The 27,754-nt window shown below is 41.0% G+C and overlaps 1 protein-coding gene across 10 annotated transcripts in view; it reads right to left on the bottom strand.

The window, feature by feature from the left end:
* Window positions 1–27,754, bottom strand: part of ARHGAP26 (Rho GTPase activating protein 26) — a 222,477-nt gene that overhangs the window by 72,713 nt on the left and 122,010 nt on the right. For all 10 annotated transcript variants that reach the window (XM_080997149.1, XM_080997151.1, XM_080997154.1 and 7 more), the window contains 5 exons: window positions 27,335–27,400; window positions 26,408–26,482; window positions 16,408–16,492; window positions 14,131–14,189; window positions 12,904–13,009 (listed from right to left, as the gene is read on the bottom strand). In XM_080997149.1, coding sequence (XP_080853275.1) covers window positions 12,904–13,009; window positions 14,131–14,189; window positions 16,408–16,492; window positions 26,408–26,482; window positions 27,335–27,400 — 391 coding nt within the window. The remainder of the gene's footprint in view (window positions 1–12,903; window positions 13,010–14,130; window positions 14,190–16,407; window positions 16,493–26,407; window positions 26,483–27,334; window positions 27,401–27,754) is intronic.

A 27,754-nucleotide genomic window follows, 5' to 3' on the forward strand; every position in this document is an offset into this window, starting at 1 on the left:
TTACTCCCATAAAGAAAGGTTACCAAGCTTTGGCAGCACATAAACAGCGTTTCCGTGCACTGCTCTGGTTCGCCAGAAGCGGCTTAGTCAGGCTGGCCACATGACCCGGAAGCTGTACGCTGGCTCCCTCGGCCAATAAAGCGAGATGAGCGCCGCAACCCCAGAGTCGTCCGTGACTGGACCTAATGGTCAGGGGTCCCTTTACCTTTTTAAACACATCTGAAAACCAGATAAACGGTTCTGAGTAACACACACATTGGCAGCCAATCACATTCTACAACTCACCCTATAGGCTACAATAGAATGCTTCTTTCAAGCCTAATTTTGAGGGAGGGGAACCCTGTGGGCACCAGGGAAGGCCTTTACACCGTCATGTGCACCCATAGGCACTACGTTGACGACCCCTGCCAAACCCAAGGTAAAAATTGTGCGGCACATCAGAGCTTTTCGCACAGGATAAATCTAGTTGCTCAAACAAGCTACTACTTGAAGGGGGGAATCAATTAAACAAGACCTAGCAAGCTTTACAAATCACAGATCATTTGAGGCATCAAAGATTCCGATAAAAATACGATTACCAGCTTTAATGGAAAAACATTATGCAAAGGCATAAAGTCAAAACAGAGTACTCATCACACTCTATTTAAGTCATATTGTAAGAATCACCAGGCCAACAGGGCACGATTAAAAGAAAAGAAAAGAAAAGAAGCAATCTATAATAATCTTCTCAACAGTCAATCATTTAAATTATTATTAATTATAATTACTACTACATATTTCATTTGACCTCTTACCTACCCTTCACTATGAGGTCTCAGTCTACAGCAATTTATATATAAAGTATTAAAAACAGTAAAAATAGATTACAATCAAACTAATACGATGGGTTCAAAAATATATGTTTCAGGTGTTGGAAGCTAAGGTAAAGAGGTACACACACATACACACCAAACTTGTGAAGGCGGTAGAATTACGAAGAGGGTCCCCTCTGCAAATCTAAACACCCAAGAGGGTCTGTAGGGAAGTAGGTGGTGTTTCATATATTTAGGCCCAAGTTACTTTAGAATATAAATGGTAATGTGAGCACTTTGCATTCAGCCCAGAAAGAAAGCAGCAACAACAGCAACTGTTTTAAACCAGGGACTATGTTGGTTCTAAATGGAATCCCAGCAAGTAAACTAGAAGCTGCGTTTTCTGAATCATCTTCAAGGGCAGGCCTCTCCAGGGAAAAAGTAGCCTGCCATCAAGAATTATGGCTTTGTGGCTGCTGAGGCCATGAAGATGTCAGGTGATAGACAGGTGGGCAAACTGGGCAGACTCACCTACCTGTCAAAATGGCTCTCTGGGGATAAGGGATGTTAGTGGGCCTGGTCCTGTTCCCCACCCTGATTTGGACTCTCCTCCATCACAGGCCTAAAATGGTTTCATATTGTTTAAATTATAATAGCGGTAAATAATAATGAAGTGACCTATTTTAATTCCAACCACTTGTGTCCAACACCTTTGCTCTCATAAATGGTAAATGGCTGCGCCAAGCTGGCTACACCAGTTCTTTCTACAAGAACACTGCCTATGAGTTTGAAAAGTTGTTTTCTTTGGTGTTATTTGACAAAGATTCAAGTAATTTACTGGATGCAACATGGAGGGGATTAGGGTGGGAGGGGGTGGCAGGTAATGCCAACAACGAATTAAAAACAGCAATAGGTACAAGCTGTCAAGATTCTTTGGGGGGAAAATTAATAGTTTAAGAAGTTATACCCCAGAAACTGTGCACCAGCCTTCATCATTCTGGTGCCCTCCAGAAATTTTGGACTGCAGCTTTCATAATCCCTAACCAGAGTAGGCAAGAGGGATGATAGCAGTTGTAGTCCAAAACACCCAGTGGCTTGGGGAAGGCTGCCTCAGACAACCCATGAAACAATAAGCATACAAAAATGCAAATACACTGCAACAGGAGACAGAATGAAAAATGTAGGGTTTTGCAAGTGACAGTTATCAGAAGGAGGCAGTGTTAAATGTGAAGCAAACTAATCCTGTAAATAGCGTGTGTGTGTGTGTGTGTGTGTGTGTCTACATCTAAATCAAATTTTTGCTATGATGGTTTAACCAAATCAAAGTTTGCATGTGTGGCAACCTCCAGACAGCCTAAAGCAAGGCCCCAGCCCTCCAAAGTCTTAGAACAAAAATGAAGAAGCTTAAGAAAATAATGGTAGCTTGGACAGTTCACAAATGGAAACATGACAATAAATTCAGGGACTCTGAAGCATCTGCTCTTCAAACGGCAGTTACAGGTGGTTTCAGTTAAGCACAATCAAAACTAGGCAAGCAGATTGGTTGCACAAGCATTTTGGGTAATTGACAGTATGCTCTTTCAAGCATTGCCCTAGTTTAACTTTGAAGCAAAACAAACACCACAGAAACTCAGGGCAACTGAGAAAAACACTCAAAAAAGTGTCATACCTCCAACACAAAATCAGAAACCAAGGGATGATTAAATCGGAGGTAAAAGCCTTCACTTCCACAAATATTATTACATCAAATTATATTAACTGTCACTGTAGCCTTTCCCTTTAGTTCATACCATGCTTTATTTTATTATTTTATTTTTGTACTAATTGTTTTTTTAAAACACCTTTATTGCTACCATCAATTATTTTTGTGGTTTGATATGGGCCGTGTTTACTCAGCTTCATGCTAAGGATATGCCCTTTAAAATAACGCCAAACTTCTCATTCGGGTTGTTTTTTGTTTGTTTTTGTACCGCTGGACGTCAGCATTCTTAATCCAACACAGTGATGCCACGACTCTTCAGATACTGTCCTGCTTCAACTGCTATAGTCTGTGAGTAGACCTTGAAACCTATACCCTCAAAGACACTTATCTCATAAGCAATCCTTTACTTTGGAGTTACTCAGCAACTTTGAACTCAGGTGCATACTTTGTTGTGGGCATACGGCTCAAGCTTGAATATTTTCAGAAGTGACCAAACTCTGAAGGGCTGGGGAGTGGATGAGCCTCTCCTTCAGACTCCACCAGGTGTTCAACTGATGGCACTTGGACTGAAGCACCAAGGAACCCACAGCAGAATCCCCTTGAAACAGCCCTGAGGAGGTTCCCTTACACCAACACTCAAGATCTCCAAGACTGCCGATGGGGGACCTGATGAGCTCTCTGATATCTTCAGTCAGTGTGTAGTCTGGGTGGTCTTCCACAGAATTTAGCACTCCTGGGGTTATTTCTTAATCACCATGAAATGATGACTACCCAGAACAACCAACTGTAGGGAATTGACCTAATTCCTAGTATTCTCCTCTTTCATTGCCACCTTTTATTCCCCTGTGCAGCACCCACGGATTGCTTATGGACTTATTCCAACCACCATTTAGCAATAACTTTTGGACATCCCAACCACCTACCATTTAGAAAAACCTTTCAAGGAATAAATTATATAGGTTGCAGGGTGTGCATAGGATAGTCATAGCTCTGCACTAATCCACAGAAGAAGGGAATTCCAGATCATGATTGGGTATGGGAGATTCTTGTGTGGACATTCTCTAGACACAGGAATCTGAACATATTCTCAAAAACCCAAAATGCACAGTGTCAGGAGAGGGTGTGGCTGTTAGGTGAATTGGCATGATAGGGGAATACTAGCCCATCAGGCTCCTCTCACACATCCCCTGTGGGGCTTGTCTGAAGCCCTCTGTCCTGTTGTACAGTCACTAAACTCAAGCTGCCCTTAGGCCTCAAGGTTAATATATCCTTATTACAGGCAACTCAAAATATGAGTGTGGGGCAAAGCTGCTCTTGCAGCTCACATTGTGGGGAAATATTTTCACTCAGTTGTGAATACTGCTCTTTGAAAAAGTTGTTTTCTGGCCAGAGGTACACATTTTTTCCACGCAAGGTCAAAGCACCCAATTTGCTTTTGGGAAGGTGGGGAAGGCAATGTTTATGCAGCAAAGCCCAGAGAATTAATGTGAAGCCTTTTTAAGACTTGAGAGTTCAGTGGAAATTCCCAGACAATATTGGATTCAAACAGTTTCCTGGAAACACAAATCAGTCAAATAGCAACATAAACAGCCACCACAAGAGTGAAGGAAGTAGGGCCTCATCCAGAACCATGAGCCTAGTGGGGAAAATGGTGGAGACCTGGGGCAAGCAGTAACACTGCAGAACCTGGCGGACAGAGCTGAGGTAATTGCTTCTAACTTTGGAGTGGTCTTGGTTACTCCCAATAAGTCGTAGCAAAATCGCACCCCATTATCAGTCCGGTTGCTTGCTCTGCTTTCCAAAATCAAAAGGATGCCCTGCCAATAATACATTTGTGCTGATTGTCCATTAAGCCGGTGCCTTTGTGTGGAGCTGCAGAAAGACTATCTTCACTTTTTCAGGGGCTGTGAATCCAAAGGAAACACTGGATAGGAAGCAAGACTGCTTCTCTCAGGTCACAATGACTTTTTTTAAAATTAGAGTCATGTGGTTTATTTATTTTTTGTGCCAGTGGAAGGGTGGATGGGAGAGGAAGTAGGGAGGGAGCAGGCTTGCTATCCAAACCAAGGCAAAGACAACAACCGAAAACAGAAGTAAATGCTATGACACAGTGCCATTGAGGGTTGTGTAACCTTCAATCTTGGCTGTAAATAACTAGCTATTGTTTTACAGAACCAGTAGGAACCATTTAGAACAAGAAGGAAACAACCTGCGCAAGAGATTAATTAAGAAATTGTTTGCTACAAATGTCTTTGTTTATAAAAGCACCATCCCGTTTATATAGCGAAGGAAGTGTGCAAGTGTTTGAGTTACACAGAACTCTGCCAGAAGAGCTGCAGAAAATTTTGAAGAGAACATTCTATATAAGGCAATGCATTTCACTAACCAACACGTACCAGTGAATCATTATGCAAAGTTCTGAATCCCATAAAGCTCTTCTAGCAAAGCCCTTGAGTATATTCCCTTAGCTTCTGGGTGGGGGAGTGGGGAATCTATTGGATTGAACAGATAGTTGAGAAGGTATTATTGCACCAAAACAGGAGCTGTGCCACACTGGATGAGAATGAATGGTGCTGGCCACAAATCCACATGTGTGTAGAGGATGGAGAGAGAGAGTGCTCACCCTACCCCTAAATCAGATGTTCAACATTATTATTTTTTGGCCTTGCAAGGAAAATAAACCAATAGCTTGGGTGAGACTGCTATAAAACAAGAGCTCTGCGTGTAAGGTGATAAGAAGCAGGATGAAGTAATGGCAACCCAAAAGCTCATCCAAGAACCACTGGTGAACAGCAGCTGTACAAACTCTTTATTTAAAAACAACTGAAGACATTTTTTAAAGTGCGGTCACCATTTCAGAATAACCAAGGCCAAGCTAGAAACTGAAGATAACTATTTTGTTCCCTCAGTACAAACAATTATGCTGAATATTCTGCTGCTGCCCTCATATGCCTCTTAGAAGACGGTTACATTATTGTATATTTATTACTTCTCTGCCTCATCCTGTCTTACAATTATATTCAATATGTAGTGAAAACTGTTGTACTCAAGAGAATACAGTCAGAAAACCGAAGTGCCTATAAAATCATACTGACAAATTCAACAAGTGAATCAGGTGAGATGCAAAGACCAGCCTAATTCCAAAAAATGAACATCTTCACAATCTATAACTTTGATAATATAGGGTTATTTGCATAAGAAAATTCACTTGAAAATATGGATTTAAATAATTATTTCCCACTATACAGCACTGTATGTATAATATGGCAAAACTTTCTTTTTCTTGAACCTCACTTATGTTACTTTAGAATTGCTGATTATCTCCTTTCTCTGCAATAATTCAAAAGCAATTACCCAGATAACATATCATGGCTAGTCATGAAATTTAGACTGCAATCTCACTTACCTGGGACTAAGCTCCATTGAACTCAGTGCAATCCTATACTTGAATAGACATATGTAGACTTATACTATTAATCCATTTACAGCTTTACTTGGACAAGTTTTGTTTCATGGACAGCAATACATTTGCTACGTCACTTCTTACTTTGCTAGGGGCTGGGGTATTGTTTAGGGGTTTTTGTTTGGCATGGGTTGTTACTAGGGCTGGGTGATAGCAATATTTCAACATCACGGTGTATCACCAGCCAAACACCGTGGTTTGGCGATATACAGCGATGTGGAAAAAACCAAGATGATTTTGCCTCTGCCCGAGAGACACCGGATGAAACTGCCCCAACTCTCATCTCGTGGGCTGTGACAATGCAGCTTGTTTGTGCTGCTCAGCTGGGGAGAAGGATCATCCTTCCCCCCAACTGAGACAGCATCGGGGATCCTTTAACTGTTCAATGCAGGGAGTGGCAATCGTACTCCCCTCAACTGAGCAGTTTTACAGAGCCCCTGCCCCATCGCTGGCTTGCAGAGCCAGCACCGGGCTGGGGGCTCCTTTAACTGCTCAACTGAGGCAAGGGCAGCTGCACACTCCTCAGTCGAGCAGTTTAAAGATGCAGAGGGAGGAACAAGCTATATCGGCGTCTCGCCGTCTTATTAGGGCAGAGTGGGATGGCGGTTTCACTCAGTGATACATCACTGGTGAAACTGCTGGCACTCCTGAGTCCCTCTGCTAACAGCGCCCACTGAAGGAAGGAACTCTTGACTCCCTCCAGCGGACAATGCTAGCAGAGGGACTCAGGAGCGCTGGCGGTTTCACCAGCGATACACCGCTGAGTGAAGCCAACATCGTGGTATGCTCCTCATATCAGTCCTGGACGATATATCAATATATCACCCAGGCCTAGTTGTTGTTGTTATTTTTGGTATCTTTGTTATGTATCTTATGAGTTGTGTCAAAATTGTTCAATTTGGTTGTGTACTTTTTGATATTTTGTTTATTGTTTATGACTACTTTTGTTATGTTTGTTGTGTAATTTTTATATGTTGTAAGCCACCTTGAGCATAGTTTTAACTTTGGAAAGATAGATAGATAGATGATAGACAGATAGATATAGATAGATAGAATCTTGTAACATTCTGATACAAAATAAATGCTTGTGTAAACAGGGACATAATTAAAGATACTCAGAATAAATTGTGTAAACTCATTTTTTTTTAAAGTATGTTTTTCTCTGGGCTCATTTATTTTGTTGTTTCACAGTATATCAAATGCTTCTTTAAAAGATAATCAAGCTCTATTATATGAGTCCATTTCATGCCAAAAGACAATGGGTTTTTAAAAAGTTCTACCAGAAGAAGAAAATTTTATTTATACCAGTCAATACTACCCCCACACATGCTGGTCATGAAACATTCCAGAGCTCCTACTTCAAGTACCCAAGGCTAAACTCTTGGCATTAGTCCAACACCACAGTGACCTACTTTGCAAAGCAGAAGTGCTTCTATTCAATTTAGGAGAAAACAATTTAGGAGAAAAATATTTCTGGCCTTCAAGATGTGAAATTCCTACACTCACTTTATAGTGAAGCAATTTGTCCACACTGCAAGTCATATAACAGCCATAAAATATGAAGGGGAGGCCAACTTTGTCTATGAAGAACAGGTTCAAGGTGCAGCCAGTTTAAAAAACAATCAAGAATTTCCATTTTGGAAACCCCCTATTCAAACCTTATTCTCCAGAATATATCTTGAAATAATATTGGCTTAGAATGGTTTCATAAAATGGCAAGCCCAGGGTCACGAGACATGACCTAGATGTTGCTGTGCAAGATTATAGAGAAGGAACAACTAAGCCACATTCATAAAGTCATGACATACGTCATTCTTTGTGGCCTTTCTTGGCAATGTTTGGGCTATCTCTAGTGCCTCTTGGTAGTCTCCCATAATGCCAGATGTTCCAACTGCTTCCATCCTCCTCCACAGCATAAACCAGAGCCAGTTCTGTGCAGTGGTGTAGAGTGTTGAACTGGATCTGGGAGACTAGGGTTCAAATCCTCACTCAGCCATCAAGCTCCCTGGCTGACCTTGGACCAGTCACAGTCTCTCCGCTTAAACTATCTCACAGGGTTGTTGTGAGGATAAAAATGGCAAGGAGTAAAATCTTGTATACCCTTCCAGCTCCTTGGAAGAAAGGTGGCATAGAAATGTAATACACGAACCCCACAAAATGGTAATAAATGAGCAGGAATAAATATTTTTCTGATTTTTAAAACGTATTATATTCAATAAAATGCTTTGACTCTGATTAAACTCAATCTCTCAATACAAGCTATAGAGGGATTGAAACAGGAACAACAGGTACTTCACCTAGGTGAAGGCTGACAGAGGCCTTTAATGTGATAATTGTTCAAAATTGTGTGGGTTAATATCTGTGCCAGCTTCATATCTGGTCTCCTTGGAGAGCTACATCAAACATCACCTCTTCCTGTCCAATCATAACGAATGTTAAATACACACCTCATACTATATTATCCTTCTCTCCTATTGACAAAAGAACTCACACTGCCATACACAAATATAGAGACCTTCCCTTGCAAAGTCTATATCTGGAATTTATTGAGGGATAGTGAAGAGAGACATTTTGTTCATCCTAAATTACCAGTACTTTATTTCAAAATTTCCCCAGATCTGGGATTATGTTTGTTGATCTTTGTCACACCAAACAATAACAAAACACAGTCACAGTGTTTTGAACACTGAATAATTTCAAAGTTGCCCTTTAAAACAGATGGATAAGCAAACTGTACAAAAACTTCCTAGATATTTATGACAGCTAGGGCATCAACTTGGCCAGATCTATACAGTCCATTGGAGGGAACGATCATAATAATTATCCTACATTTTATCTTTCCTGTGTTCACTACTCAGATGTGCACAGAAATTCTATCTTACACACACATCAGAATGCATGAATCTGAATTTGTATGAATCCGTGACGTCTATTATGAGGAAATGTCTTTATAATAATACTTTAAAATATTCTAGTATTCTGCTTTAATAGCCTGACCGATAAACTAATTCCAGGAAAACTTAAAATGAAGGTAAATAATGGCATGGAAACACTCCATGAAATGAGGACAGCCAATATGCTATCTAGCCTTTCAAATTAAAGGTGTTGCTTGGCTAAGTTGCCATGCAGAGGCGCCTAAAGGAATTATTCTGTCAGCACAAACACATTAAAGCATTCTTTGTCATATTATCTTTATACACCTGTGGTTCCACCTCTTCCCCTTCCTTCACAGCCCTTCTGAAAACTCACTGATCCATTGATTTGCAAAGCTCAATCCCCAACAAGCATCAAGAACCTGTGACAATATTTCACCACATTTTACTGCACTGCCCTCATTTTTTCCTCCTTCCATTGCTTTGCCATTGCCTGTTCCACAGTATGATCTCCTTGGTAGAAGGGACTTGTGTACACCACATATAAAACTGTGTAAGCATCACAAACACTGATGGTGGGGTATAAATAACAAATATCATCACTTTTTTATGTGCAACAGTACAAAGCCCTTCTGCTCTCTCAAACAAATGAGACAGATACCATTCGTCCCACTTGACTTGCGGAGAACCATGGCAGCATCTGATTAATCCAAGGGAACTCGGCAAATCTATAGCTATGCAGGGATCTGAACAGAGCAATTTTGGGATGCTTTTAAGCTTTGCCAAAATGCAGGGGCAGGGGAGCATTCAGTGAACATTTCCACTCCCCATGATGTCCCACACTGTTCCATTGATACTAAAGACCTATTTGTGAAAGAGAAAAACTTCTCACAGGGAAATGGATATTAGAGGGAAATGATATGCATCTCTTTTTGGTGAGGCAACTAAATTGATGCTTCCTTGTCCCAATCTAGCTAAGGAGATGCCATCTATTCACACCGTTACTTTCAACTCACCAAGCTTGTCATCCATTCAGATTCTGCCCCAACTAGTCATGCATTAAGTGCACATACCCAAAACTAGTTTGGAGCAAACATCTGCTGCACAGTACTAGCAAGCAAAAAATACTGCCAGAAACATGATAGGAAGTGTCAGCCTGGTTACCTGAGTTACAGGCAGCTGTCTTCTTCCTCCCCAGCCCCCCACCCACACATTCAAAGTAGGCACTTGCTCTCAGCAATAATGTCAAGCATCTAAAAAAGATGACATTATGACCATGTGGCCAATCACTTTCACCCAGTGATCCCTGATTAACTGGATCGCAAAGTGAACAAGCCTTTTCAAGAAAATGACAATGAAGCTGAAGTTGAAGCAAGGAAAGAACATGCACAAACAGGTGTGAAAAAAAATATTCAAAATAGTAGGAGGAGGGAGACTCTTTCACTTCCCCACAAATGGCAAGATTTACATGAATAACTGAACCTCACAGTGCAAAACTACATTTGACCATGTGTTAGACCTAGAGAACCCTATCTGTAAAGTTAAATACTTTCTTTTCTTAATAAGATTTCATGTTTCTTCTTAAACGGCTTATTAATGACGCGTATGGTAAAAGAGAACACATCTTGAAGCAGCCGCCCTCTCTCACTCCTCTCTCACTCCTCCAGTGTGGTGTAGTGGTTAAGAGCGGTAGTCTCGTAATCTGGGGAACCGGGATCGTGTCTCCGCTCCTCCACATGCAGCTGCTGGGTGACCTTGGGCCAGTCACACTTCTTTGAAGTCTCTCAGCCCCACTCACCTCACAGAGTGTTTGTTGTGGGGGAGGAAGGGAAAGGAGAATGTTAGCCGCTTTGAGACTCCTGAAGGGGAGTGAACGGCGGGATATCAAATCCAAACTCTTCTTCTTCTTCTTCTTTTCCAAGTGTAACAAAAATCTTCTCTCGCTTTTGAACTTTCTTTTTTCAAATGAACTCATCATCACAACATTCCAGAAAAAGGTTTGGCTGCTACAATTATCTGGAATTCCATATTCTTTTAGGGAAAGCTTTCAAATTTTTTTAATTTTTTTTTACTAAGATCCAAACCAGCTTTCTGGTTTTAAAAGCCATGCTCTTCATTGCATGAACACATAGTCAAAACAGCATCTGGACTCTGTCTTCTTAAAGCACATTTCAAAGTTTGTTTGTTTTCCCTGTTTTATATTGCTATCTGTGTGCTGTTCCAGAAAGGTATTTATAGCCTAACTCATTCCAGCATTTTCCAAAGCCCTCTATGTTATTCCTGTACACATATTCCTCTGATACAGAGAGGAGGATGGCAAGTCACAGCCTACTAACTCTTGTAACTGACACATAAAGCTGCTTAGTCATTCCAGATGTTTTTCCCTTCAAATGCTAAGCAAAGGAGTGTTTTGGCAGTTGGAGCAGGGGGAAGTAATTTGAATGAGTCATGTAGCTCTGTTTTGCCACTATAACCCACATGTCTACCATCGCCATAGCAGAGACGAATTTTCATGACTGTAAAAACAGATGACGAAAATGAAGGTGGATTAAAAGGTAGAAAGTGGAACAGAACTGTGCAGTGAGAGCTTTTATTAACAGTAGAATTTGCTGAGTAAATGCAACAAATTAAATTCCCTTTCAGACCATTGCTAACACTCCTATGGCATCTATTATGACTACAAAAGTCAAGTTTATTAACAAATGCATAAGCTCAAATTGCAATGAAATGTTATGCAAGGGTTAATTGAAAGCAGCATTATGAAACTGTCCACATTTCCTAACGTTTTGTTTTGAGTTTGTCATTTTAAAAAATAGGTTTTGGAATATGCTTAGATTATTGTACTAAATTATAATTTTGCCTAAAATGTGCACGATAAGCAAATTAGTTATGTTAGGAGAGCATAAATGCATCTCTGGCATATCGGTGGGGGGCTAAAACCAGCCACAGAAGAGGGGGAGCATTTGGATCAGGACTGTGACACAGGTTTTAAATCACATGCACATATGTACATAGAAACAGAGAGAAAAAGAGAAATTTTCCAATAGATGGTCCCCAGTGCTTCACAATCTGGGTAAACTGCAGAGGGGACAACAAAAATGCACAGTGTGGGAACGCCCCCCTCCCCCAGCGGCCAATAGCAGCTTTTAGGGATGGTCTGCACTGGAGAACTGACAGAGGAGGGAAGGGCTGGTGTCTGGTGTCTGTTCTAGTTTGACCCTCTGAAAGAACAAGAAAGAGAGCTCCTCATCAGGACCAGCCACTTTTTCTTTTTCTAAAGATCTGCCAGAGGAGGTATGTCAAATATATGTATCACATAAAACGTCACGTAAACAAACTGCGCTTTGCAACTGCAACTGCAACTGCAACTGGGGCAGAGCAGCTATATCTTGGATTTTCCACACTGAACACAGTACAGTTCCATGTATATTTTCACTCCCTGTTTCAATCTTGTTCCCAAATCTCTAACTTACGTTTCTTGCAAGAGCAACATGTTCCAAAACAGGGAACAGATCCTTGACCTCATGTGCCCTAGTCACAAACCAACCACCCAATACCACAAATATGCAGTGCAGAGATTGTGAAAAGACTGGGCAGGTATCAGCTGGGGATTCTTTAGATTAGGGGTGTCCAATTTTGGTATTAAGGGAGGCAGTTTATTCTCCAGTGAGTGGGCCAGGAGACAGAAGTATATCCTTCATAGAGGGTCATGCTTTAATAAAATCAATGACACATACTCATAGTTATGGAGCACATGCATCTAAGGCATGACTAAAAGCTCTGTTAGGGCTGCTGATTGGTCACCTCTGTTTTTGATGCACAGAACCCTGTTCCAAAGCATGGCTTTAAACAAGATGCATGGGGGCAGAAGAGCTATCCATATTACTGAACAGCCTTCACCAACCTGCCACCCTCCAGATGTTTTGGACTACAATTTTCATCAGCCCCATACAGCATGACCATAGTCAAAAATATTTGGAGGTTGGCAAAGGGTGTCTTAGATGGTTATTCCATTTTTCCACTTTGAAGGCTGTAGAGAAGCAGCCAACAGTTTATTAAAGCCAATGCACTTACTTTGCCAAGTGATTCATGAGCAAATGAAGCATCTGTCTATTTTTCTCAGGGAGCCTGTGTACTAAGGTATGGATCTCCGAGGTTCGAGATTCTTGATTCTCCAGTTCTGCAACATGATAAGATATTTCTCAGAATAGATCTGATGCATCAACAAACAACTTTACAATACAACTCTAAATTCCCGGATTTCCTTTAATTATATTTTTATAGCATGCACTATAAATAGAAAGATATATGCAGAGCTGGTTTAACAATTACAATACAACAATGCATGCAGAACACTTTCAACGTTCAAAATGCTAGGTACAATTATCATTCATTCTGTCAGGCTGCAGCAGAGGAACAGATGCAGAACCATTCCATCAGTGCAACTGAGAGACCAGTAACTTCTGATACCTCCTTTCCTTGAACTTTCCTAAACCCCAGCTGGTCAACTAGGAACTTGCAACTAGGAACATGTATCTTGCTTATTTCCTCCTCTCTCCCAATCCATTCTCCTTTTGTGCTGTGTATTTTAAAACAGAATGCCTGAGGGCAGGGACTGTCTTTTTTTAGTAATCTGTAAGCTGCTCTAGGAACATTTTTTTTAGCAGAGAAAGTGAATTAAAAAATACATTGAAATAAATTAATACCTCTATAACCTTGTACTATTCTACTCTTTGGTCTGAAATACATGACATCAAACTTCAATGAAAAAGCTAGAATGTCTTCCAGGGTGACTGAGTCATGACACCACCCTGAAATTAAATGGAGGCGTTATCCCTATTGTGACACTCGGCTCCCAGGCTGAAATGATTTGATCAGAGAACTAAATTCCATGGAGAAACTCCACGAGCATAGAGGGCTCCCTGCGGCAGGCACTTGTGTTCTGGTGCTTGGCTTATTGCTAGAGCCTGGCAACAAGAATCCTATGAAGGTGTGGCAGGGCTAGTAAGATCATCCTGCCTCCCTGGCTCTCTCACACATGTAATTCTAATTATGGGGAGGAACCGAATAAGTCTAGTCTCCCCAACAGATACTGGAATCACGGAAAGCGGCACAAATCCAAGTGGCCATGCAAGTGCTTCCAGAAAGTTCTGGCACATTTTTACTGAAGCAAGCTCATGGCAGGCATGCTCTCTTGGCACCACAGTACTATTCTTATCCGCAAATCTTACTTTACAAGCTGATGTGCCTCCCCTCAAAAAAAGTTTTGTCTCCTTCAAGAGGTTCTGACAAAAGACTTACTTGCTGCTTTGATGAAGCTTCTTTGAAACTGATACATCATGAGTGGTCCAGGGAGCATTCTAGGATATGGAGTGGAACATAGACAAATCACAGCAACAGAACACAAAACAGAATGGCTTGATATGCAGTTGGGAGCATGCCATCACCATAAATTCATTCTTAATCATTTATTGATTATTCAATTATTTGATTTCTATACCACTTAATATATTTTTTAAAATCTCTAAGCGATGTACAGAATTGAAGCAACACAGACAACTTAAACAAAATTTTACAATAATACAGAGTTACATAAATACAAAGATACTAATATATATAAATCAATATCAATTCATTATTTTTTCTGACACAACTTCCCTCTCAATCTCCAGGTTCTCACTTAGGGTCCAACAAACTCTCAGCTCACCCACAAAAGTCTAAAACTGAGTTCCTGGAAGCAGTGGACATCACCCTAGTCTCTCACTCTAGACTTCCATTTTATGGGCAGGTCTAAGGTGGGTGGTGCTTCTTCAGGCTGCCCACAACTGAGTCCCATTCAGCAGCACTCTCCACACCCAGTTCTAGGTGCAGCAAGTTTGTTGAGTTTCCCAGGAGGATCCTGTCTGTCCCTCCTCTTTCTCCAGCTGCTTTTATAATCAATACAACTGAACATTGCCAGCTGTATTAAAAAATAAAAATAATAAATAGGGAGGGGGAGGGGGAAGGATTTTATTCCTTTCTCTCCTAAAACCAAGCAACACTTCAGCATTAACAGATTGGGCATCATGCCATAATTAAGATATTTTAATACACACACTGCAAATACTTCAAAATGCAGTAAAAATACAATAATCCCAAAGGCAATATGATTATCTTTGTCCATTTTTATACTTAAAGCTTTGGTTGGTCAGCTACAGACAAGACAAGCATGAAGCAGACCAACACTGAAGAACTAGGAGCAGACAGGATCAGATGTGTAACTAGCAGTGAAAGGGCATTTTTGGAGGTGGTGATCCAAGTACTGAATAGCCCTCCCAGTGAGGTTCACATGCCCCCAACACTATGATCCTCCACCTATGGGTGTTTTAATCACCCAGACCTTTTAAACAATATAAATTTCACAATCTGAGCCTCTCCTGATGGGAGAGAGGGGATGATGAGGTCCGAATACCTCTGCAGAGTCTGGAAATCTTCTCTGCCCTTCTCTCCTAAAGTTCAGTAACACCTTCAGTTAGGAATACACAGTGCTTCCTACCAACAAACGAATGGCTCTGTGTGGATTAGGATCTAATCCTGCACTGTGGATAGATAACAGCAGCTCTAGAAAGACCTATCAAAATATATAGCGTTGGAAAGAAAGATAGAAACCGGTGCTGAGATTGGATATCCCTCATCATGCTTGTGGTTTATGACCTGCTGCCAAATAAATTCTCACATTATCTTTATTGCCGCATGATTAATAGTAATGAATTTCATTTGTTTTGAGAAAGTGCCAAAGGAAATAGTGTATGTCTGGCATAATGTCGCCCTCCGCAGCTCCCTGAATTTCCTGGACAGGAGCGCCACTAAATGACATTAGCCACTCCTGCTTCATCGGCAAGCCAAGTTTTAGAGCAATGCTATTCATATATTTTAAAATATAGCCACATGGAGAACTCAATGCTGAAATGTCAAGTGAGGTTTACATCTGCTAGGAAACACTGAAAATAAGATGGGTCAGGGTTATTTTCCGACAGTGAAACGTCATAGTATGCTCTGGAATAACACGGTCAGAAATGCAGAGTGCCTTTAGTGACTGGGTAAATCGTGGCAGAGTCTGTCAAGACTTACAGAGATGTACCACAATGAGCTTCTGCAACATATTCTATACAAGATTCTCCATAGTAATGATTAAGTGTTAAAGTACTTCTTTTACCAGGTAGCACCAAAAGACATGTGAACTGGTTAATGCCAATGCTACCTGAGTGAGTAGGCTGTGCAGGGCCGGATCAGGGATAGCTGCAAAAGGGCTGCTTAACTTTTCTCATGTCCACAGTTCCTGCCTCAAGTGTCCTCTCCAAAATAAATAATATTTTCCCTGTTGCCAGGCTTCTTCTGGTATTTTAGCATGGATGGTTGAGAATAAACTATTAATGAGACAGCCCACATCATTTGTAGGGCAGAATTGGGCGGTTGGGGAAATGTTTGGGGAAAGGCTGCAGCAGAAGGCCTTGGGTTTGATCGCTGGCATCTCCATGCAGGTTTGTCAGAAACCCTGGTATGGATGTGTGGAAGCCACCAGAAAACTACCACACTCACCTTAAGTATGTTTTCAGTGCACTGGTGATTGTTTTAATCTCCCACTCAGCACAGATGTCATCTTCTGTTTCGGCGGTTTTGGGATCTAAGGAGAGAGAAATGGAAAGGTAGGAAAAACAACAACATTCATTATCCACTATAGACTTAACCTGATTTTCTGCACTGCCCACACAGTCTTCCTGCTGTAACTTCACAATAGGATAGTGATGCTCTGCTGCCCCTAGGAGCAAACAGATGCAATTGAAAGGACGTCAATGGTTACCATGCAAAGTCTTTGCAGGATGAGAGGCAGGGGTGGACTGATTTCTTTGTTTCCTCATCTGTCTGGGCATTGTGCATGAAAGATACTGGGCAAGAGGGGATCATGAATCTCTTCTTGAAGAGGCTGATAAAACCACAGTATGTCATTGCCAAATGAGCAAAATCGCCACTATATGGCATCAATGGTTTGCAGACACTCAGCAACAAGGGGAAGTGTTGCCATCAGTTTGAGGATGAGAATCACATAAATGTAGAGTTGGAAGGCACCCCAGAGGTCATCTAGTCCAACCCCATAAATGCTGGAATCTCAACAAGCAGTTCCCCATCCAATTTGAAACCATACCGGACCCTGCTAACTTTGCAAATGTGCTAGCAGTTTTATTGCTGCACCAGAAAAGCAAGAGCAACATCATTTTGGGTGTGCAACATGCATATAATTTATATGTGCCACACATACAAATTAAGGGCTTGTAAAACTTAACACAGAGATAATAAATCACATAAGTGGAATCAGACAGTCACTTTTGTGAAAATCCTACTGCCCTACCTCTCAATAAATAGGATGCAGTGCAATACCAAATTGTATAGTACTTGTGGGATATTCTGATATATGGGTAAACAAAGAAAACCCTGACCAGTGCCTTGGTCCTTGGAATAGTGAGGTTTACGCCATGAAAATCCATATCTGATACACCAGCCTTCCCTAGCATGCTGCCCCAAACCCCAGTGTTGGTGGACTACAACTCTCATCATCCCAGACCACTGGCCATGATAACTGGGGCTGAAAGGATTTCGAGTTCAAAAACATATGGAGGGCACCAAACTAGGGAAGGCTGAATACAACCAGCATATGCACAGATATAGAAAGGGGTGTGTGGTTACAGGTTACAGGGACTGCACATGATTCAAGATTTTTTAGAACTCATTTTAGGCAGACAATGCATTTAAGCCATATTGTGGTCTAATGAAAACACTTACCAGGCAATAAAGGGGCATGCATATAAATAACTGTTGAGTAGTGTAGATGTGGATACAGATTTTGGTTAAAATGACTGCCCATAGCTGCTGGAAGCAAATGAAGCACTGTGCTTGGGGGATTACACTGCAGTAGTAGCAAAGAGTGCTCATCATGCCTCCGGCTTGATGGTCTAGCAGCCCCCACTGGCAGGGAATCCCTGGGAGCTGAGAGTGTGAAATACAAGCTCACTCTCCACATATGCCCTGCCTGTCATAACGGCTGGCCTTTTTTTCTACTAATAATTATAGGTAGCGTGGCTGCACTGTGTCGACTTATGTGAAACAGCTTGTGGGTGACTCACTTCTGGCAGACTGGCATGTGTACTTGTATGCTTGCCCAGGGCAGAAACCACGCTAGACTCATCCTTGCAAAAATAAAAATAAAAAAGAAAGATAGACATACACACATTCTCTATAGCCACTAAATCCAGCAGCTACATTTTGTTTGGATTGCAAAGGAGAAAATGAAGTTCTCACACAGTGCCGTATAATGGGACTTTGGCACAGCAGCGTGTCAGCAAATTATCCGCTGAGCTGCTTGACCCGGTAGACCTTAAGCTCACAACTTCAGAAACCTTTCGCCAGATAAGCACTCGTGCCAGACTGACATTTGCTGCTAGAAGGCAAGGAAATTCTGCTCATGAGGTTCCCACTGGCTTGCAAAACAGAAACATCTGCAAAGAGCCTCAGGAGACCTGCTAAGTAGCGTTCAAGAGCAAGGAGGATTGAGGCCAAATGACTTTATCTTGGCCAGTCATGATGAAGTATACACAAAGGAAGGAGAGAAATCATACATTTTAGTGGTGAATGGGCTTAAGAGGATAGTGGTAAGTGAATGCAGAGAGCTAAATACTTACCTAAATAAATTCAGCTAGCCTGTTTCAACTTATTGCACAACACACTTTAAAAAGCCGGAATGGGCTGGGCAGCTGTTGGCTTCTAGATGTCTAATTTAACATTATTTTTCTCCTCCTTGCCTTTCGATGCCCTTGAATTCTGTGGTGTTCTTTCTTTTTGCCAGTTTATATCCTTGGAGCCTGTCCATGGCTTCTTTATTTTTAAAGTTCTTCTCCACTCCAAAGTCAGGTTAGCTCTTCCAACCATGAATGTGGAAAAGTTTGGGGGCAATGCCAAATCTCAGTTAAAAGTGCCAAAATTTCAGAGAAATCTAATTTCATAAGCTCCAGACAGCTTCAAGGAAGTGTTGTGAACTAGAGGAGCCAAAACAGGAGAAGCTCTCAAAGACTTGCCATTTTGCCCGTAAGTCAGCTTTTCAGATTCACAAAACAGCCATATACAAGTAGAGGGAGAGAAAGAGAAATTACTCAAAGCTGCTGGAAAACACAACTGTTTGTGTGTGTTTAAACCTATCCATTTAAAATAGATTTCTTCTTCTCGCTCCCAGTCTCAGGGAATCTCCTAAACAATCTCGTTTTCAGCACAGCCTGCCAGTCACCACACCTCAGAACAGATCTTCCCAACAGGCTGAGCACTTGGCTATTCTCATTCTCAAGCATTTCGGAAAACAAATAAAACCTGAAGTCATTGGGTGGATAGAAACTTAGTAAGAATTTCCTTACCCATGCTGGCTTCCATTGCCAACACAAACACTCATGCCATCACACAAATATATTGATTACGGAACAAATCAGTGCTTTGAGTGGATAAACAAATATTAAGGCCAAAACTAGCATTATTTACATGGTGTTTAATGGCACACACAAAAAATCACAGAATCCTGTTTTAAAACAGGATTTCAAACCAACAAAAAATATACTTGGTCCAAGAAATTCATTTCACACTTTGTGCAATGTAATATAAAAATGGGAATGCAAGTTTCTGATTCAGTATCAGTTTATCTATTAGATAAGGAATTACAAAAGATCCCGAGCCTTGAAGCTACATACTAGAATTCACAGCAGTTGCATTATTTTATCTCTACCCTTTTTCTACACTCACCCTCCCCTCCAATCACTGTACGTTCTGAACCCAAACACCTCCTGGATGGGTTACTATGCCTTTCTGCCTTGCCCTTCTCAGTAATATATGTAACCCAAAGGTGTCATAAATCAGCAATTTGTCCATTGTGCCCAGTATGTTCTACTCTGATGGCAGTGGCTCTCCAGGGACAAAGGCAGAGAAGGTCTTTTGCATCACCTGCTAACTCTCAATTGGAGTTACTAGGGATGGAACCTGGTACCTTCTACATGCAAAGCATGTGCTCTACCACCGAGCAATAGTCCTTACTCACTGAAGTCTTCCGATCTTCTCTTTTGGCCCCAGTGTTTTGCTGGGGAGCAGGGGAGAGGTAAGGTGCAAATCTATGTTGTGTTCCAAACGTATGTGTGGGCTAGTCACTTGCGTCCACATATTAGCTCAGCTCAGGTGTTGAATAAGCCTCACAAGCCAATGTTTAGCACCATGCTGTGGCTCTCAATTGAGTTATCTGTGTGTTATAGTTGTAACCACACATACACCATCTTTAGGGAGTAGTTAGATTATTGGCTTGGGTTGGAGAGGCATAGGTTAAACTCCCCATGCAGTTATAAAGCTACGGATTGAATTCCCTTCTCTTCTCCGCCTCGCAAATGTGCATTCATTCTATTTTTTATTTTATTTTTGAAATGCTGTTCAGTTTCTCTTGCACATGCACTTCCCCGTGGTTCTTCTCTTTTGGACTCATGCCTAAACCTCTATTTTCTATTTATCTGATTTTCTTAAATAAAAATTCTCACCTCTCTTGCCTGATTTAGATGCTAAATCTGGACACAGGGACTATCTATATGACTTTGGCACAGTACTTTCTACACTGCCACAGCAGCTCAGCCAGTCGAAGGCAAAGACTTCATTGCCATAATTACCCATTACTGTTAAAGCACCAATGTTGCCAAAGTTCTGTAATTTAATGACAGAATATTGTGAAAGATGAAAAGGATTTGCTGAGATAATTAATAACTAGAATACAAAAAAGGGAGGTGTGAGGAGGTCGATGAAATAAGGTAATGACAGTTAAGGATTTGGGAATATTGGATTTGTTTTTAAATTTTTTGTTTATTTTTGCTTTTTGATTTTGATGTATTGTGTGTTTTGCTTTTTCTTTTTGACTTTGGTTTTTACTGATTTGTATTGTTTAATTGTTACTTTTATCTACTTTTTTCTTTCCTTTTTTCTTTCTCTTGTTTTTTCCTTCTTATTTCTTTGTAACCTTAAAATTCTCAATAAATATCATTTATAAAAAAAAAAAGAAATTTAATAGCCCTTGCATATTTCTCCATCTGGAATTAAAATCAACCTGGAGAAGACTTCCTGGCTTACCTATTTTGAAAGGCTGTGACTGAAAAAACTACAGCTGGAGGGCAATAAAATCCACTCCATCCCAGGGTATTCCTTTTACCCCAAGGGTCCTCTACAGGAGGTGGGTTCTTGCTCCCCAGCTGTGGTTTTCAGAGTATAGCCTAAGAAGCAGCCCCTGTGCAAAAGAAATTAGAGTATCATCTGCATCCATTTGCACAGGAGCATGCATTTTGAGGCTGCATCCACAGAAAATGATGCTGGGAGACAGGAGTCATTTTTCCAGCCTCAGATGGGCTTGGAACTCATCTGAGTTAAGCAAACAGTCATTGGATTCCCTCCACCAAGTTTCCAAAACTAAAGGCCATATCTCCTGTGGGGCAGCGCCAAGAGCCAGTCAACAGATTGCCCCCCCACAACCCAGTTTTATTTTTAAGTGCTTATGAGGACCAAGTACAAATGTTCTTGAACAAGCCACCATGAAAGAACAGGCATTCAGAGGTTCCATTAAAGTAGTTAGGAAAGAGTGGACAAACTACTGCAGAACCAAACCTTTGACCAAATCACAGAGACCTAAGTCTTTCAAATGAGCATGCATATTTTCCCTGATGATCCCCTCCTAGCTGTGCTGCGGTGAATGGCCACCTTCCAGCACTTCCCTTCAGGCAGGAGAGAAACAGAAATGCCGCTTGGTCTAACTGGCACAAACACAGCCAGAGGGAATCCATAGCTTACAAATGTCTGCATAGCTGCAGCATGGAATAGCTTGAGTTTCCCTTTGAGGTTAACCTGAATAAGAAGCAATGATGGAGATCAATGGTGCACATTCACATGCATTAACCAATATTCTCACATTTCCTTATTGTCCCTTTGATCAATTTCACATGGGTAATTTAAAGCACTTTTTAGTCATACTGGAATACATGTGTGAAAGACAGAAACAAAAGGCTTTAATGCGCCCCCCCCCCCCTTCTCTCTCTCTTTGTGTCCATGCAGAGAAGTGGATTTCCAATTACATACAGGCTTTCAGTGGTTGTATCATTGTGAGCAGCTTGATTTAAAGTTCATTTTCAGTCATCCACTTGCCTTTCCTCCTCGTAGTACATATTTCAGAATAGCTTTTTCTCCCCCCCACTTCTCTCCTCTCCTCTCCTCTCCTCTCACGTATATATGAGCATGCCTCTTTACAGAGTTTGCTCTTCCCTTAATGGACATGTCTCTTTGGTCACCATTAACAAGGATCATATTATTACATTTTTCAAAAAATGTGCTACAAGAGAGGGTTTGGGGACTGAAAAGAAACACTGCTAGTTCAGGAAATAGCGCATAGCAGCAGAAATCACTATGATCCCTTGGTATTTGCTTCATTTTCTCCTCCAAACACTGACCACGTAAAAGGAGAATGTATATACAGTGGTACCTCAGTGGTACCTTACAAATGCTTCAGGTTACAGACTCCGCTAACCCAGAAATAGTACCTCGGGTTAAGAACATTGCTTCAGGATGAGAACAGAAATCGTGCGGCGGCAGCGGGAGGCCGTATTAGCTAAAGTGGTGCTTCAGGTTAAGAACAGTTTCAGGTTAAGAACGGACCTCCGGAACGAATTAAGTACTTAACCCAAGGTACCACTTTAAGTTGTGGGTTTGCTGCTGGTCTGTGGTCCAGAGCAGTTTAAAGGCTGTTCACTGTCTGGCACCAGGCTATATGGCAGTGCTGCTGCCAGGTTTTTGGTCCACACCATCCTTGATGAGCACCTTGACTGCTCATGTCCACCATTTGCCATGTCAGAGAGGAAACCTATGAATTTGAAGACAGTCACTTCACTAAGCAGGAGAACCACCAGAAGTGGCACTTAAAAGCAACAGAACAAAAACAGGTCTGGCTTCACAAACACTTCTAACAAGCTGCTATATACACCATATAGCAACAACCTTAATTTGTGCAGTCAGATAGGCTCTGGAAATGGCCATAACTCCCTGTTACTCATAAGGAGATCATGCTTTTACAGATCTGCAGCATTCATGCTATATTTTTAACTGCCCAAAATATACTGCATGATGAGTCCCCTGGTTCCCTACCACTTCATACAACTCTATGGAGAAAGTGGAAAGCATAGAGAAAACTATATTCTGAGAAAGCCTGGTGTGCCTGCTTCCCTGCTCATGCTACTGCCCTTCATTCTTACTCTTAACTCCCTGCATTCAACCTTGCTTCTCCTAAACAAAAAACTGAACCTACACAAAACACATTTTCTAAGCCACCTATTACGCTTCTCAGAAGGTACCAGCCAATCCTAATGTTGTGGTTTCTTGGCTCACTAGTGGTTTATGGATTCTGATTTAGAATATTGGCTTAACCATGATGGAGGTGAAGACTGCTTAAAGCTGACCACAGAACACAATAAAATGTCTTCCACATGCACTAAGCTAAAAACAAGAGTTGTCTTTGTCCAGAGTAAAACTAACACTTGGTTTAAAAAAAGGGGACACATTCATTGCCTTTATTCCTAAGCAAGACACAGTTATCTAAATAGTTGAAGAGCTGGACTTTCTAATTTAATTCATTATGTGGCTGGTAATGCAATTTTACATGTCAACTCAAAAGTCCTTGAGTTCAGTGGGATTTGCTACCATGTAAGTGTGCGCAGAATTTCAGCTTAAAACTTCTAAGCTACTGAAAGTCCATGGGAGGCTTTCCATAAGACTGTGTTCTGTTCTGCGGCACGTTAACAGTCCTCATTCCATGGCAACACAACTGAAGGAACAGGTTCTTACGAGAATGAGCAGGATTATGACTCACTCCACATACTAAACAACTGTCCTTCAAGCATACACCTGGTGAAGATGGTTGTAGAAAGCATTGCTTTTGTTTAGTTCCTAGTAAAAATTTACAGACTAGACACTGCACAAGGAAAGTCTCACAGGGAATAATAATTCTGCGTTTTGCAGCAGGGAAGCTGACACCAACTTTCAAAATCGCACAGGATATCTGCTGCAACCCCTCTCACAGCTGCTGCTCATGCAACACTATCCACAGAGGGCTCCAGGTTCAAGCCACATCAACTGTATAGTGCTTCCTGCTTAATACAGAAACGTCACTCCATAAACTCTTATGGCACTGTCACTTTCAATATTAGCCGTAGTTTGCTGAAACCTGATCCAGCTGCCATTTAAATTATATGTGAACCTGTCACACTAACCACATCTGTTTCTAAATATAGGCCTGAAGTTGTGAATAAAAATCTGTCTCATTTGCTCCCAGATTCTGACGTGAACAGTGGGAAAACTTGAAGAGAAGGTGGGAGTGAAGGGTCTCCATTCTGAAGATGCTGCTTATGCAAAACTTTGTTCACTGAATGGAACACATAGACAATTGGGTAGCCACTTTCCAGACCCCATAGTAATTATAGCACAGGTACACTGAAATGCAATACCAAACACAGGAAGCTGCTTTATTGCATGTCAGATCACTGGGCCTGTCTAGTCCAGTGTTATCTACTCCACAGAAAGGCAAACCTCAGGCTTGTGGGATCTACTTTGTTGGGTTGTAGGGTTTTTTTACCAGAGCTCCAACTCTACTGGTTAGAACCAGGTGCAAAATATTGGTGGTGGTGTAGCAGGAGAAGGAGTCAGATGCAAAATGGCAGTTTTGGCATTATAGCCAATTGGCGATTTACTACAAGCCATCCAGAGATCTATCAATTTACCTTCTAGCCACTCCTGATCAACTCTGAGTAGCAACTCCCTAGGGTCTCTTTTGTTCATGCTACTCAAGTGACAATATCTTCCCACATCCATGTAATGACCCATTCCTGCCACTTCTGGCTCTTCAACATCTCCAGGGTCCTTTTTCTTCTCTCTAAATCGGGGTAGGCAAACTAAGGCTCATGGGTCAGATGCAGCCCAATCACCTTCTCAATCCGGCCCGCAGACGGTCTGGGAATCAGCATGTTTTTACATGAGTAGAATGTGTCCTTTTATTTAAAATGCATCTCTGGGTTATTTGTGGGGCCTGCCTGGTGTTTTTACATGAGTAGAATGTGTGCTTTTATATAAAATGCATCTCTGGGTTACTTGTGGGGCACAGCAATTCGTTCATTATTTTTTTCAAAACACAGTCCGACCTACCACATGGTCTGAGGGATGGTGGACCGGCCCACGGTTGAAAAAGGTTGCTGACCCATGCTCTAAATATACCCAATGCTAAAAACCATTGTCCATCATCTCAGACTCTTGCAAGGCCACTGAAACCTTCTATTTTCTATTTTCACATTTCCCACTCATCAGCAGATTCATGAGCCTCTGCTAAAGCAATCAATATAATTTCCTAAACATCTGTATAGGATGTTGACACTGTCCATCAACTGAAGTTCTGAACCTTTCAACCTCTGATTTTTCCCCAGTGTAAAAGGAAGAACAATTATTTTGTGTCAAGTTATTGTGAAGTGACAGGCCAGTACTTTTTCTATTTCTCACTTTTAAAGCTTCTCTACTGACTGCATCTCCACCTACATCTTCCTTTATTTCCTCCTCTTGCCTTCTTCTCAGTTAAGGTTATCTGTTGTCAGCCTACTCTGCCTCCATCCTTGATGCTTTGCTATATATCTCGAACTCCTTATCTCCATCATTACTTCTCAATACCTCCTTTGCAAAGCTTTTCTTCTCTGGACCTCCACAATCAACATTACCTAAAACAGTCAGTAAGCCTTCAGTTTTAAAGAGCCATTGGTCATAACAAATATACAGGCATAATCCAGTCGAGAGATACATTTTAGCTTAGGTGATTCTCAGCACACTGAACCCCATTTCGGATGATAAAATTTTGTCTAATGTGCTGGGCTACTAGAGCAAACATATTAACCTTATATGGCCGAACCTAGGCAGGTCCGAATCAGTACTTGGATGGGTGACCACCTGGGAACCACATTTATGCTGCTTTGGGTCCCAGGGTAGAAGAAAAGCAGGATATAAATGTAAGGATTTTGCTAGATTTTTGTAAGGCTTGAAATAGAAGGGGGGGGGGTTTCAATACAAACAACACAATACAGCAATACACAACACAAACACAAACACAGGTAAGCACAAGATGAGGAAGGAAACATGGAAAAGGAAATACTAAATCCAGAAGCCTGAGAACATGCATAGTTCTCATTCAGAAATAAATACTAAAAGGGATCCAAAGGTTTGATTTGGGTGGGGAGGCAGAGAGATATGTAAACTTAAGCAGAAACTGTGATGATTCTTTATAAGTTAAAGATTTACATTATTTCTATGACTGAAAATTCCACTCCAGGGAGGGTTTCACACAATACTAAAAAAAAATCACCATTTCTTTTCACAGCAGATGGTCTCAGTTCCTCATTAAAAGCATCTACCATCACACTTGGTGTCAAAGAAAAATAGCAAACTGCTTTCTTCAAAATGTACTTACCCATTAAAATACTCAATAGCTTTTGAACTCTGGAGTTGACACCAACCACTCTATAGAGTCCTTGCTCATGGATCCCTAAGAGGGAGAACATATTTTATTTAAATTAGTAAAATGGTAAAAATAAATTTAATGTTTATTTTAAAATAAAGTATCTCCAATAGTAACATGAATTAAATTGCCCTCACAGCTCCACAATCACTTTCAAGGCTGCTTATTGGGGGAGGGGGATAGTTCATGGGGTTCCCCACCCCTTTAATGTATAGGTTTTCTACACAGGGTAGAAGTTCTGCATACCAGCAGAGTGTTTCAAGAAGAATTTTGTCTCTCATATCAGTCAGCAGCAGGAGAATGTGAAGAATGGGACACGTCCCATCAAGTTAAAATCTAATGGGGGTGAGGCGTGATCTCTTGCACCCACAATCGTATAAGGGACATCTCAACTTTTTTAATAGGCACAAGTTTGGTTACATAGCTGAATAATAAAGATTCAGAGAATAGGTATTTCCTATTTAACATATTCATTTAATCAAGACCAATGCTGTTAAGACAATTTTTGTTAAACACATCAGATACCTGTGTTACTACCTCGGTATCAAATATGAATGTGGTCTTCTAGTAATACGTTATTTAAATTATGGATCAACAAGTCCTTTTAAAACCTATAGAAGATTATGAATAAAAACAAATCTGGGAGCAGCAGATCAGAAAACTTAACAAAGATGCATGTATATAAGTAGATTCTGGATCCTAGCAAGATACAAACAATCATGAAAATGTGTATGTAAAATAGGCAACTGTCAAAACTGAGCAAGCTAAGGATGGAGAGAAATCTAAGAAAGGCGACTTCTTTATACAAGTGCTAGAAAGGCTGATATTTGGGAACAGGACTTTAAACTATAAAGAAGAATATCTGGTGGTCCCCATTACCTCTTGTTTCAACAGCATGAATGCATTTCTTGACAATACTGAAGCCCATAATATCCAACTGGGCAGCTGAAATGAGAGAAAACAACTAAGAATATACAAGGTCATAAAATGGAAATAAAATACCAATGTTCTCAATAAAATATAAAGTCAGGTTTAAAGTGGATCTTAACACTCCACCAACATGTTCTTTTAAAATCTGGAAAAGGTAAAGGATCAGTCAAATGTTTCTGTTGTGCTTGCAACCAAAAAGTTCCTTCTCGACACCTGTAAGATTATGGGGCTGTTTCCAATATGCATGTTGATCACTTAAAGACAGCAATATTAGGTAATCACTAGCACACATGAACATCAAATACCACTTACAGAACTTTCATATCATCTCATACCACCTAAAACATTATGATATGCTGTATAACTGTG

The sequence above is a fragment of the Podarcis pityusensis genome, assembly GCF_964106645.2.
Source record: "Podarcis pityusensis genome assembly, chromosome: 2".
Classification (NCBI taxonomy): Eukaryota; Metazoa; Chordata; class Lepidosauria; order Squamata; family Lacertidae; genus Podarcis; species Podarcis pityusensis.